Here is a 13,381-nt window from a genome sequence, read left to right on the forward strand (position 1 = left end):
CACTACAACCATTTTTTGGGTGCAAAGCCATGACATCATATAATTATGCATTTTTTATTGTTGGTGGTTTTCCCTGTTGGGAAGAGGTAAAATTTTTCATTTTTACTGTTGATAACCAGTTGGCAGCATTAATCCTTTAGATTGGCATGTGCAAAAAACTTAGTTTAACAGATTTATGCAAAAAAAAAAAAAAAAGATTAAAGAATGTTTTATGCATTTTTACAGCGGTTTAATTCAGTGGATGTTTTCATCTCCAACATAACAAAAGGGTAGTAAACTTGAACAGTGCACAGGGGTTAACAGAGAAAGGAATTTCATTTACAGCATTTTCTATAGTTTTTCTTCTAGTTAAAATATTATTTGTTTTATTTTGGCTAGAATAAAAGAAGTTTTACTTTCTTTTAAAACCATTTTTATATTATTTAATTTTATATACTTTAATATAACATTCAATATTATTAGCCCCCTTAAACTAAATATTTTTGATTGTCTACAGAACAAACCACTGTTACACAATGACTTGCCTCATTACTCTTAACTTGCCTAATTAACCTAGTAAAGCCTTTTAAATGTCACTTCAAACACTAGTATCTTGAAAAAGATCTACATAATTAGTTTTTTTTACGACACAATATTTTATATATATATATATATATATATATATATATATATATATATATATATATATATATATATATATATATATATATATATATATATATATATAATATTAATATTTATATATCATTTGTAATACAATTTTGTCCTTTAATACAAGCAGTAAGATATATTAACTGGACCTGTAATTTTACCTGCTCAAGAAAACACTCTTTTTGAATGTATAATTATATACATATAAATATTGTCCCGCTTGCTTTTTGAGTGTCAAGCGAGGTCTTACACCCCCATGATTGGTCATTGTCTTCACCTGCTCAACAGAAAGGGCTGCGATTGGCTTTAGGAATGAAGCATAGCTGCGGATATGTGCATAATATGCGGTTATCACAGGTGATCCATTAAAGAAACTGTGGAGAAAACTTGCACCTCAGGCACGCTTGTGTCTGGATCCACAAGTATCACTTTCACAGCCAAGAGGAGAGGAAAAGTTACCTCATGAACACGTCAGCGGGTCAAATGTCCAAAGTGAGAGAGAGAAAAAAGAGAGGCAAAGCTGGAGTTTTACAGCACTTCTCCCTAGTAGTGAAATAGCGGCTGTTTGTTGTGCCTTCCTCAGTGTCAATGAAAGACTTTCCAACAAACTCACAAGCAGTTGAATTGTGTATAATTATCCACCTTTTAAGTAGTAGGAGTGTTTTATTATTCACCCTCACCTCCTTCGCTGTAGTATTCTACTGCGACACGCGCATAGGAGATAAATGCTGTCAGTACGTAATAACTGGTCATGATCTATTACACACATATCGATATCCCCATCTGCATCATGGTGCACCGAAGAAACAATTAATTTTGACACCCCTACTGTCAAACAAATATTAGGGAAAGAATATACAGGGGAGCTAATAATTCAGGGGGGCTAATAATTCTGACTTCAGCTGTATTACTGTTTCCTTTTGCAAATAATTAAATAAATGTATAGTCTTCGTTTTATTTTGGTTAATGATTAACCTCATTGGATAATTCATTCATTCATTTTCTTGTCAGCTCAGTCCCTTTATTAATCTGGGGTCGCCACAGCGGAACAGCCAACTTATCAAGCACGTTTTTACGCAGCGGATGCCCTTCCAGCCGCAACCCATCTTTGGGAAACATCCACACACACACACAGACACTCATACACTAGCCAATTTAGCCTACCCAATTCACCTGTTTACCGTATGTCTTTGGACTGTGGGGGAAACCGGAGCACCCGGAGGAAACCCACACAAACGCAGGGAGAACATGCAAACTCCACACTGAGACGCCAACTGAGCCAAGTTCAAACCAGCGACCTTCTTGCGACAGCACTACCTACTGCCTGGCCCTGATTAGATAATATAATTTATTATTCTTAAGTAATAATAAATGACAGTACCCCTATTTGTATCTAGGCATGGGCTGATATAAGATTCTGACAGTATGATAACCTTGGATAAAAATATCACGGTTTTACGGCATTGTGATTACTGCTCCAAAATATGCTCTTTTTAAACTTCTGCATTAAAAAAAAAAAAAAACAGTTTTCTCCTTTGAACACAATTCATTTCATTTTGAGAAACATTTAAACTATTTTGGAACAGTAGCTATACATGTCAGACTAAATCATTCAGATGGATCAGTGGCTACGTTTACATGGACACCAATAATGCGATTAAGACAATACTCTGATTAAGAGTATTGCAACGATTTTTGATTAATTTAATCAGATTAAGGTCATAATCGAACTAAAGAGAAATCTAATTAAGAAGTGTGGAGTACGCTGATTTTAGTCGCATTATTAAAGTGCATTACAGACATGTAAACACATTAAGCAAATTATTACCGTCTTGTATGACTTTTTTCCGTGTTTTTCGAAAGAATAGTCCACACAAACACACACACATGCATGGCTATTTGATACTCTTTGCACTTACCGAGTCAGTGCAGACCACAGACACCTGCATCGTGAAATGCGGAGGTTTTTTTCTTCCATTTCAGTATGCGGTATGAACTTCCATTAAAAAATAGCCTAACTCTTCCAGCAGTTCATTAAAACTGAAACACCCGAAATTACATGAAACTCCGGAGGACATGCGGGTAGCGCGGTGACATGATGACGTTAATCGAATTATGTGCTATAACATTTGAAACCGGATCATGAAAGTAACACTCAAAAAGCAACTCGTACAAATACCTTAGTCTTATTATTCTCTTAATTAGATTAAAGCAAATAATTTGATTACTGATGTCCATGTAAACGTAGTCATTGATTTCTGCTGTCTTCATTAGGTACCAAAACACAGATTTCATTACAAATTAAAATGGCATCTTGGATATCTTTTTTGCTGAATATATTGTTGTCCTAAAAACAAAAACGTAAAAAAAAAATGTACGATATAGCAGAAAATGTTGCCGGTTTTAAAACTTTTCCAAACCCATGCCCATTTGTATCACTGAACTATACATTTCATTCTCCTTTTATTCTGTTCAAACTTAGACATCTTATGAATGATTCATTATTTTGACATCTATTTCCTTGGAATGGCACCTTAATAGGCAGCACACTATTGTTTGGAACAGGGCTGTAATCCACACTCAGAGCAGCTGGAATGTATTGTGTCTTGTCTGTGTTTACATTTGTGTTTGTGTGAGCTTTCAATGTGCAATGTTATTGTGTTGTTTGCCTTCTAATTGTGTTTGTTGCGTTGTGTAACTGTTCTCATCCGGGGGAATAAACAGAATGGCATGCTTTTCCCACAATACGTAAGTCCAAATGTTGAGTTGAAGCATTCTCTGAAATGCATGAAATTATTAACACCACCGGCTCGGCTTTAGTCACGGTTGTTGTTTGAGTGAAACCCATGAGCTGATCTAACCAGATGTGATCTCGGCATGGCTGGCAGCTCTGTTCCTCCTCTGCCCTTTCCTCTCATCCGTTTCATTTGTTTATCGGCATCAGCAAACAACCATAGTCATTTTGGCGTCAATCAATGGGCTAGTGTTTCCAGTGGAGTGTGCAAAGTCCAGTGTTTTAGTTACTCCAACAGTTGTTGCGTTCAGGTCCTTAACATGCCTTGTAGGGATGCGCAATACGGACTTAAAACAGTCAAAATTTACTGAGATTTCACTGAGAAATAAAAAGAAAGTGATATCTTTATGGAGAAGTATTATTTAGCTTTCTTTTTGTTTTTATTATTAAACCAAAGATTTACATTCATCCTGAAAGCTAGATCTACATGTGCAGCACAGAAGTCAATGCATCAAAGTATAAAGAAGATTAAAATGCTTATAAAAATAGTGCTTTCTTCACTATCCTTTTTTGTTGTGGTATTAAATCATCTTGGGTCACTAAAATGAGTTATTTCAAGCACTATGACCGACATTATGAATTGAATTTCTACTAATAGTATTATTATTATTAATACTACACTACGGCCAGTTGATCTGGTTACTTTTAATGTTTACATATAAAAGATGTTTCCTTTAAGGGTGCTTTGAGAGCTGATAAGTTTTACTCACCAAACTAGGATCTTTAAGATGAGATCCAGTTGATTAAAATAAACTGTCCACAGATGCAACATGTATTTCCAGGACTCTTCCACAAACAAAATCTGTTTATCTTAAGCTTAAACTGTAGATTCTTCAAGATTCTACAGTTCACTTCTTGATGCAGTCGATGAATTTTTCTCCTCTCAATCTCTCCTGTCTGGCTCGCCAAATTGTTAGACTTTGCTGTATTTGGCTTGACTGTTTTTGGGTGGCTCGCCAATGTATTAGATGACACCAATACATAAAATAAATAAGCTTACCAAAGTTCTTATAGGGAGGAGACCTTATTGAAGGCAACGAATAGTGCAGTTCCTTAGTAGTGATGTTAACTTGTCAGTCTTTAAGTAACTTAACCCAAAGTACTGCCTGTGAGACACTTATTTTCAGTCTCTCCTGGCTGGCTCGCCAAATTTTTAGACTTTGCTGTATTTGGCTTGTCCATTTTTGGGTGGCTCGCCAATGTATTAGATGACTAATGCATAAAATAAATAAGCTTACCAAAGTTCTTATGTGGAGAAGACTTTATTGAAGGCAATGAATAGTGCAGTTCCTCAGCAGTGATGTTAACTTATCGGTCCTTAAGTAACTTAACCCAAAGCACTGTTTGTGACGCACTACAGGATATGGCCTCCCTGGAGATTACCCAGCTGGTTTGGTTGGGTCACAACTCTTGAGTTCCTGTAGGCCTTTTGGTTCACACCTTATCATATGCAGATACTTGTTTGCATATGAACCAAACCATACAATCTATCTGTATGTTAGTAAATCTCATACAAAAACAGGCTCATGTACTCGTAAAACTCTATTGCACACATGCTACTGTCGTATAGTTCGTCATTGCATTATTTAGCACTGTCCAAATCACAAGATTATTAAGTCTAGATATTAGGGTGTTATCATTATGTTTGTTAAGACTATTGAGGGGGGAAAATAAATAACTGAATTTTTATGAGGGGAAAAACTGAAAATAAAAACAAAGACCCATTTTCTACAAGTTCCATTTCATAATTGCATTATAACAGAACATTTATGGGGGAAATGCAACTTCTATTTTGTATGCAGTGGATACATTATGGCTCTACATTCAGGTTGGACAAATAAAACATTTATGTTATAATCTTTTTATGTGGCTAATCTTTTAAGGTTGGATTTATTCGCTCAAAGAACAGAGATAGTCCTTAAGGTGGTTTAAATCATACCTATCTGACCCTTACTAGTTAGTAAATCTGCATGGACAACTGTCAAATATCTTGCCAGTGAAATATGGTGTGCCTCAAGGATCAATCTTAGTCCCCTTACTATTTTCTATACACTACCTGACAAAAGTCTTGTCCTTAATCCCAGTTGTAAGAGCAACCAATTATAACTTGACTTCTAGTTGATCATTTGGAAAAGTGGCAGAAGATTTTTCAGATGAATGATCTGTTGAACAGCATCCCAATCATCACGAATACTGGAGAAGACTAGTTGGAACCCACATGGACCCAAGATTCTCACAGAAATCAGTCAAGTTTGGTAAAGGAAAAATCATGGATTTTCAAGGGTTACATTCAGTATGGGAGCATGCAAGAGATCTGCAGAGTGGATCACAACATCAACAACCTGTGTTATCAAGAGATGTGTGCTGCCCATTACATTACATACCACAGGAGAGGGCAAATTCTTCAGCAGGATAGCGCTCCTTCTCATACTTCAGCCTCCACATCAAAGTTCCTGAAAGCAAAGACGGTCAGGGTGCTCCAGGATTGACCAGCCCAGTCATCAGACATGAACAATATTGAGCATGGAATAGATGGAGGAGGCATTGAAGATGAATCCAAAGAATCTTGATGAACTCTGGAACTCCTGCAAGAACGCTTTCATTCTAAAGGACTTTATTAATAAGTGTTCAGAGTCATTGCAGAGATGCATGGATGCAGTTTTCAAGCCCGTGGGAGTCATAATCAATAGTCATTCTTTTTCACCATGACTTAATATTCTATACTCTACATTATTTATGTTAAGTGACAAGACATTCAAGGTATGATCATATTTTATTCTGGTAAAATAAGTGTAATCTACAGGCATTTGCCATTTAAGCCACTTCTGATACCAAATGATCAATTAGAAGTCAGGTTATTATTTGTTGTTTCTAAAACTTGGATGGGGACAAGACTTTTGACAAGGTAGTGTGTATACTTTCTCCCTGGCAAACATTATTAGACAGCATGGGATTAGCTTTCACTGCTATGCAGATGGTGCACCACTATATATTTCAACAAAACTTAATGAGATATTTAAACTGCTCACTATTTGAAGTTATAAGTTTTTTTGCTAAATGAACTCAGTATGTTCATTTTACAATTTCTTGGTCATTTGGTCACTGATCCTCCCCTGAATTTAGAGGCCATTTGGAGTCCATTTCAATAGTGCATGAGTGGAAAGAAAAGTGTGTCTGTAGCCACGGAAGGCCTCATTGAGGATCTCACAGCTCCTTCACAAAGAGCTTCTCTCTTCCACCAGAGCCCTGCACCTGCAACTAATCACTCTGCCTTCAAAGAGCATACGCACACACACTCGCTCTCTTCCTCTCTGTCTCCTTGCCTGTATTCTTGGTCTGATGCTCTGGTTGGAGTGTGTAAAAAGACATCTATAATGATTCCCAGATGTAACCGGCTCTCTGTTACCAGAGAAAGCTAAAAAAAATGTAGCATCTTTTTTGAATTAATTTTTTAAGCAAGAGACTGCAGGCATAAGGGCTGTTTTCTTGCACCTGTCTTTTTTTCCATCCTAACGCAAAGAGAACACTTTCAAATGTTTCTTTTTTTTAACACATTATCAATCTGGTTCCATTGATTTTTCTGTTACAGTAATTTTTTCTAGTAAGTTCTTTTTCTCAAATGAGTTTTTTTTTCCCCTGCTGCACTGAGCCATACATCTCTACTTCATGTCGTATCTGTATTCTGAACATTATAGAGGAATTTGTTCAGCCTTAATTTGCCTCACACTATATTTTTTATTCTACAAAAACAACGAATTTCTATTGTTTTCAGAATAATAGTGATGAAAAGATAAAAACCTTTAGCTCATATGTTAGAAATTAAACAAATATGAACCTGCCTTTAATCCAATGTCCAGATTTTTGTTCTAGAAAATAGCGCATATTTAATTAGTGTCTAATTTGCATATTTTAAAACGTACAATAAAATTACTGAAAATCTTAATGTGACTGGGAAAGTATGGAGATAAATATTAGTTGATCGTATACCCTATTCACCTGCAGTGTCTCGCCTTAAAAAGCGTCCACTTGCACAAAGTGTCCTTTATTCAGCCTGTGGAAACTGAGATGGCCTGTCTAGGGCAGTTGTGATCTCATGGTTGGAAATTCTCACTTAAGGTTTTGGGAAGAATGGCTCTTTTATGCTAAGAATAAACCTGGTGATGTTTTACCTGTGGTATTTGTGCTCTAACACTGACTGTGTCCTCTAGGCTCCCTCAGTGATGGCCTTCCCTGCCACGACGCCCACAGGAATGATGGGATACGCGATGGTGAGTGTGAAGGGGGGGTTGTGCATTAGTCACTCCATCAGTGTCAGAAGTATTGGCTGTATATTGAGAGTGTGCAGTGATGCCGTCAGTCCCATGAGTGCAGTGTGGGTGTAGTGAACACTATGAAGGGCCCTCTAGAGCCCTTCATTCAGAGTAGGTCAACATTACTGAGACAGATTATTATTATTGTTGTTTTTGCTTCCTCTCTTTTATGTTAGCAGATTGGCTGCATCGCTCTATAAGCCCTTAGGTTTAGGTACCATATAATAGGTACTCTTCCTGACAAAAGTCTTGTTGCCTATCCAACTTTTAAGAACAGTGAATAATACCTTGACTTCTAGTTGATCATTTGGTATCAGAAGTGGCTTATATGAAAGGCAAAGGCCTCTAGATTACGTTTATTTTACCAAAATAAAATATGATCATATCTTGAATGATTTAATTAGAAAAGTCTGACTTTGCTTAGACTATAGTCTTGTCACTTAACAGAAATAAAGTACAGTATAGAATATAAAGTCATGGTACAGTGAAAAAAGAATTAATATACATTTGACTTTTGATATTTGATATACATAATATACGTATGACTCCCATGAGCTTGGAGGACTGCATCCATACATCTCTTCAATGACTCAAATAACATTAATAAAGTCACCTGGAATGACAAAGAAAGCATTCTTGCAGAATTCCCAGAGCTCATTAAGATTCTTTGGATTCATCTTCAATGCCTCCTTAATCTTACCCTAGACGTGCTCAATAATGTTCGTATTTGGTGACTGGGCTGGCCAATCCTGGAGCACCTTGACTTTCTTTGCTTTCAGGAACTTTGATGGAGGCTAAAGTATGAGAAGGAGCTTTATTCTGCTGAAGAATGTGCGCTCTCCTGTGGTTTGTAATATAATAGGGAGCACAAATATCTTGATACCTCAGGCTGTTCAACTAGAAGTCAAGTTATTATTTGTTGCTCTTTCAACTGGCATCAACGACAAAACTTTTGTCAGGTAGTGTACATGTAATTACTTAAATGTATAGTTACTCTGTATCAAGGACTCCGAAATAGTGTAACCAAAATAATTATTATTATATCATATTAATTTATTTAAAATTATAATTGTTTTTATTTAGAATGGAAGACCTGTTAAAATCCTCATAGCATCTTATTTTATTACTAATTCTGTATTTTAGGGTTAGTTCTAATGTATATTTTCTCCATGATGCTCGTTAACATGTCCATATAGCTCCCTATGATTTTATATTTGAACATTTGTAATTATACATACAAATATTTAATTGGTACATGTTGTTGTTAAATCTATCTTCTTTCAAATGATAATCATAATTAAAAAATTTTATATGTTTAACTATAATTTTAATAGTAGTTTTAAATAAATACAGTGTTACAAATTTTAATATATTTATTATTTTAGTTGGGTATAGTCGAAAAGTTATAAATTTTATTTATAAATATTTTAAACTAGATTTAAAATAGGTTCTTACTAAGAGGGCACAGTCATCTTTTTTTGTTTTAAATGTAGAAATTTTCCCCCTATTAGTTTAACCATCTTTCAGTATTTTCATTAGGACTCAATAATACAGACTGAGTGAGCCATTCAGGTAAAGTAGCACAGGCTTTGGTTAATGGTTAAAAGAGAGGAAGGTGCTCTGTAAATGATGCTCTTAAATAACAGCATCTGCACTTACATAACTGTCACTGCCATTATGACTCATCCATTTTGGATCCTCTGGTCTAGTTCCTGTATCTGTCTCACTTTTTGTCTTAGTGTTAAAAGAGTAGAAGTAAATTAAATGAGTATGAGTTGCTCCAAAAAAATAAAAAATAAAAAATGCAAAGACAAAAAATAGAAGTTTATCATCTGCTGTGTTCTATGTAACTGAGGTGGAGTTCAACACAATCTCCAGTCTGATCAGATAAGAACAGTGGCTTTAGACTGACTCCCGTTCCTCTGTCTATACTTTAACTTAGGTTTTGTTGTCATTCCAGCCTCCTCAAATGGGCTCCATGGCCATGATGACTCAGCCCACAATGATGTACACACAACCTGTGATGCGGCCTGCCAATCCCTTTGGCCCAGTGTCAGGGGCACAGGTACTGTATGACCACTTGACTACCACAAACTGGTGTCTACCACAATTAAATCTAGAAGCCTTAAGGTGTGGTCATATTTATTGTCATTTGGGGAATTTTTGCAGATTACTTCCACACATTTTAATTGCAATCAAAGGCCCTGTTTACACCAATACGTTTTAGTTTTAAAATGGCGTTTTAGAGTGAAAACACTCTGTCCACACTGGCGTTTCATCTAGCATTTCTGAACCGCTCTCCGTACACACTACACCGCTGAAAACGCACATCACCTGACCACACACACTCTGGCATGCTCTGCAGTATATGTACGCGTCTGAGCTCCAGGTAGTCAGCGGGTACTTTGAGCACAGAACCCCCAGATGAGAGCTATGCATGTCGGAGTTCATCAAGGATCTACCGCTGAATCTAATCTCACTATATTTGTTAAACGTAATATTTAATTCATCTTCTCTATATCTAACAACATATTCCCCAACTTTGGTCTTTTGAATATATTACTTGTTCTCAGGTAACGTGTTTTGGCTGAGCACAAAGATAAGTTAATATATTGATTTATGTAACCACGTACACTGATTCTGCGTATTTGACTGATCTGATTGTTTGCTTTTATTTCCTATATTGTATAAACTTATTGTATGTAATACTTTTATAATGGCTATTGTTGATTATAAAAACTGATATTCAGCAAAAGAGACAGTATGTTTAATATTTTTCACTGAAAATGAAAGCAGGCAGTTATGTTATAGACCCCGTTTAGTTATAAATATGCACACAGTGAAGATGACGCCAGCTACACGACGCCTCAAATTTTTTAGTGTCTGTTTATGATATAAACTTTGTGATATAAAGTTGTTTATATCATAGTGAAAATAGGCAGTTCCTTATAACATGTTTTCATTTTATTGTTAAGATAGTGAAACGATGTAGCCAGGGTGATGTGAATGATGTTATAAAGTACACTGTTTCCTTTGAAGATTTACCCGAAGTGTCCTCGGGAGTCTGCAGCCATGCCTCCACTTTCAGATGTTTCTGTTTTCCCCCATCTACACTAAAACAGCATTTCCAAAATGCTCCATTTTTGGGGCTTGAAAACTCCGAGGTAGTGTAGCCGGAAGGTGTAACCTTAGCAGAACTTATAAACAGGGCCTGAGTGATTGGTAATTTTGCATGATTTTTCTTGATTTATACAATGTTTCATTCAATTAAAAAATGAAAATTTTATTTAATTGAAATTGTAACAAATTATTGACTTGATAAATTCACTGTGTTGGCTGTTTTACACATCGCTATACTATTGGAAAGCAACAAATTTTGCTGAATTTCATTATTGTGGATAGCTGCATCTATGCTTTTAAAAGTATGCTTTTTGGTCCATCCACATTGAAACAACACCAGTGTTTCCAAACTAACTATACGCTTTAAAACAAAATGTACTAGCGTACATGGCACCTTAGGCCCTGTTTACACTAATGCGTTTTCGTTTTAAAACGTTTAAGTTTTGCTACGGCTGTGCCATCCGTCCACACTACGCCGGAGTTTTTGAGCACTGAAAACAGAGCGTTTTCATTCTAAAATGCTGCTGCTCTGTGTCAGTGTGAATGGGGGAAAACGGAGACGGGGCTGCAGACAACAGCCTCTCTGATTGGGGCTTTTCCTCAATATTAAGTAGCCTACACACAGTTTAGTCCTGCATCCTCTTCTTGTAAGTCTCGCAAGATTGATATGTAAAACAGACTCACGAAGACATGTCGGGTAAATGTTCAAAGGGAACAGTGTACTTTATAACCTTATTTACATCATCCTGGATACATGCGTTGTTTCAACATCTTAACAATAAAATAAAAACATAATATAAGGAACTGCTATTTTCATTTTGATTTTAACAACTTAACAGACAGCAGAGATGTTGAGGTGTCATATGAGCGTCATCTTCACTGTTTGCATATTTATAACAAAAGCCTAAAGCCTATAACATAACTGCCTCCTTTCATTTTTATTGAAAATACGAAACATACCCTCTCTTTTGCTGAATATCAGTTTTAGTAATCAATAATGGCCATTATAAAAGTATTACCTACAATAAGTGTACATTATACATTATAGGAAAAAAAGGCAAACAATCAGTCAGTATACAGAATGTACGTGGTTACATTAATTATTAACTTATCTTTGTGCTCAGCCAAAACACGTTACCTGAGAACAAGTAATAGATTCAAAAGACCAAAGTCGGGGAATATGTCGTTAGATATAGAGAAGATGAATTAAATATCACGTTTGACAAATATAGTGAGATTTGATCCAGCGGTAGATCCTTGATGAACAGTCCAACGAGTACAGCTCTCATCTGGGTAGATATGCCGCAGCGCATGCTAGAGTGTGTGTGTGTGTGTGTGTGTGTGTTCATGTGATGTGCGTTTTCTATGCTGAGGTGTGGACAGAGAGCTTTTCAGAAACGCTGGGTAAAACGCTAGTGTAGACGCGGATCATTTTCATTCTAAAACGCCGTTTTAAAACTAAAACGTACTAGTGTAAACGGGGCCTTAGGCCAATTTGTTGCCTAGATCTAATTTTTTTTGCCTGTCCATTTACACGTTCCTTTAATTCTGACCCTTATCCGATTCATGCGTTTACACTTGCCATACAATTTACGACGACGCACATGCGTAAAGGTGGGTTCTAGCATCTGCGTCACACAAGCCATGATGGAAGAAATTGTCTTTTAGCTCTGTGAAATATGCAAAGTTTACCCAACTTCAAAATGATTTTGAGGGTCGGCGCCAGTGGTGTAGTGGTTATTGCGTCGACACATGCACTCCGGTGCTCGCGGCGACCCGGGTTAGATTCCACTTCGCGGTCCTATGCCGATCCTTCCCCTCTCTCTGCTCCCAATGCTTTCCTGCCTATTCTCTCTACTGTCCTTTCGAAAATGAAGGTGAAAACCCCTATGAAATAATTATAAAAAAATATATATATATATATTTTCAGGTGGAGGAGGAGGGAAAGGGCTGTCATCGCAGCTTGTGCCTATGGTTTATTTATGTGTCCGCCACCATTCAGAGGAATTTGTGGGTACGAGAGATATCTCAGATCTGGTGGGAGCAAATTGTGGCAGGCTTTAATGAGGAGAACTGAATCCGAAATTTCAGGAAGAGCACACACACACTCTTTCTTCAATGTCATTAAACCGCAGAGAAGTACCACATTGTCGCACGTTTCATGACATACAAAACTGAATGCCTCAATAAATCAGATCTTCCTGTTTACATGATAGTCGCATTGTCACACATTTATTTCCACATATGAAGGAGGCCTGAAACTGATCTCTGAATATCTGAATGCATGCATTTTTTTCGTGTTTACACAGTCAGAACAGATCTCCGTCACATATGAGCGAAAAATCGGATTTGGGTCACATTTAACTGGTAGTGTATACGGGCCTTATTATCTTAAATTCACACAGATTCACCAATTACCCAACGTGAAGTTGCTTGGTTTGAAAGTGACCTCTTTGACTTGCCTTCATCGCCTTATGAACCAACTTATTTAGCCTGCAAGAATTCT

General features: G+C 36.6%; 1 protein-coding gene across 52 annotated transcripts in view; it reads left to right on the top strand.

The window, feature by feature from the left end:
* The window catches only part of picalma (phosphatidylinositol binding clathrin assembly protein a), an 89,260-nt gene that overhangs the window by 71,083 nt on the left and 4,796 nt on the right, over positions 1-13,381 (top strand). For 28 of the 52 annotated variants that reach the window (XM_087269061.1, XM_087269077.1, XM_087269065.1 and 25 more), the window contains 2 exon segments: positions 7,654-7,713; positions 9,716-9,820. In XM_087269061.1, coding sequence (XP_087125187.1) covers positions 7,654-7,713; positions 9,716-9,820 — 165 coding nt within the window. 52 annotated transcript variants of the gene reach the window in all.

This window comes from Danio rerio, chromosome 10 (genome assembly GCF_052040795.2).
Source record: "Danio rerio strain M-AB ecotype USA chromosome 10, GRCz13ab, whole genome shotgun sequence".
Classification (NCBI taxonomy): domain Eukaryota; kingdom Metazoa; phylum Chordata; class Actinopteri; order Cypriniformes; family Danionidae; genus Danio; species Danio rerio.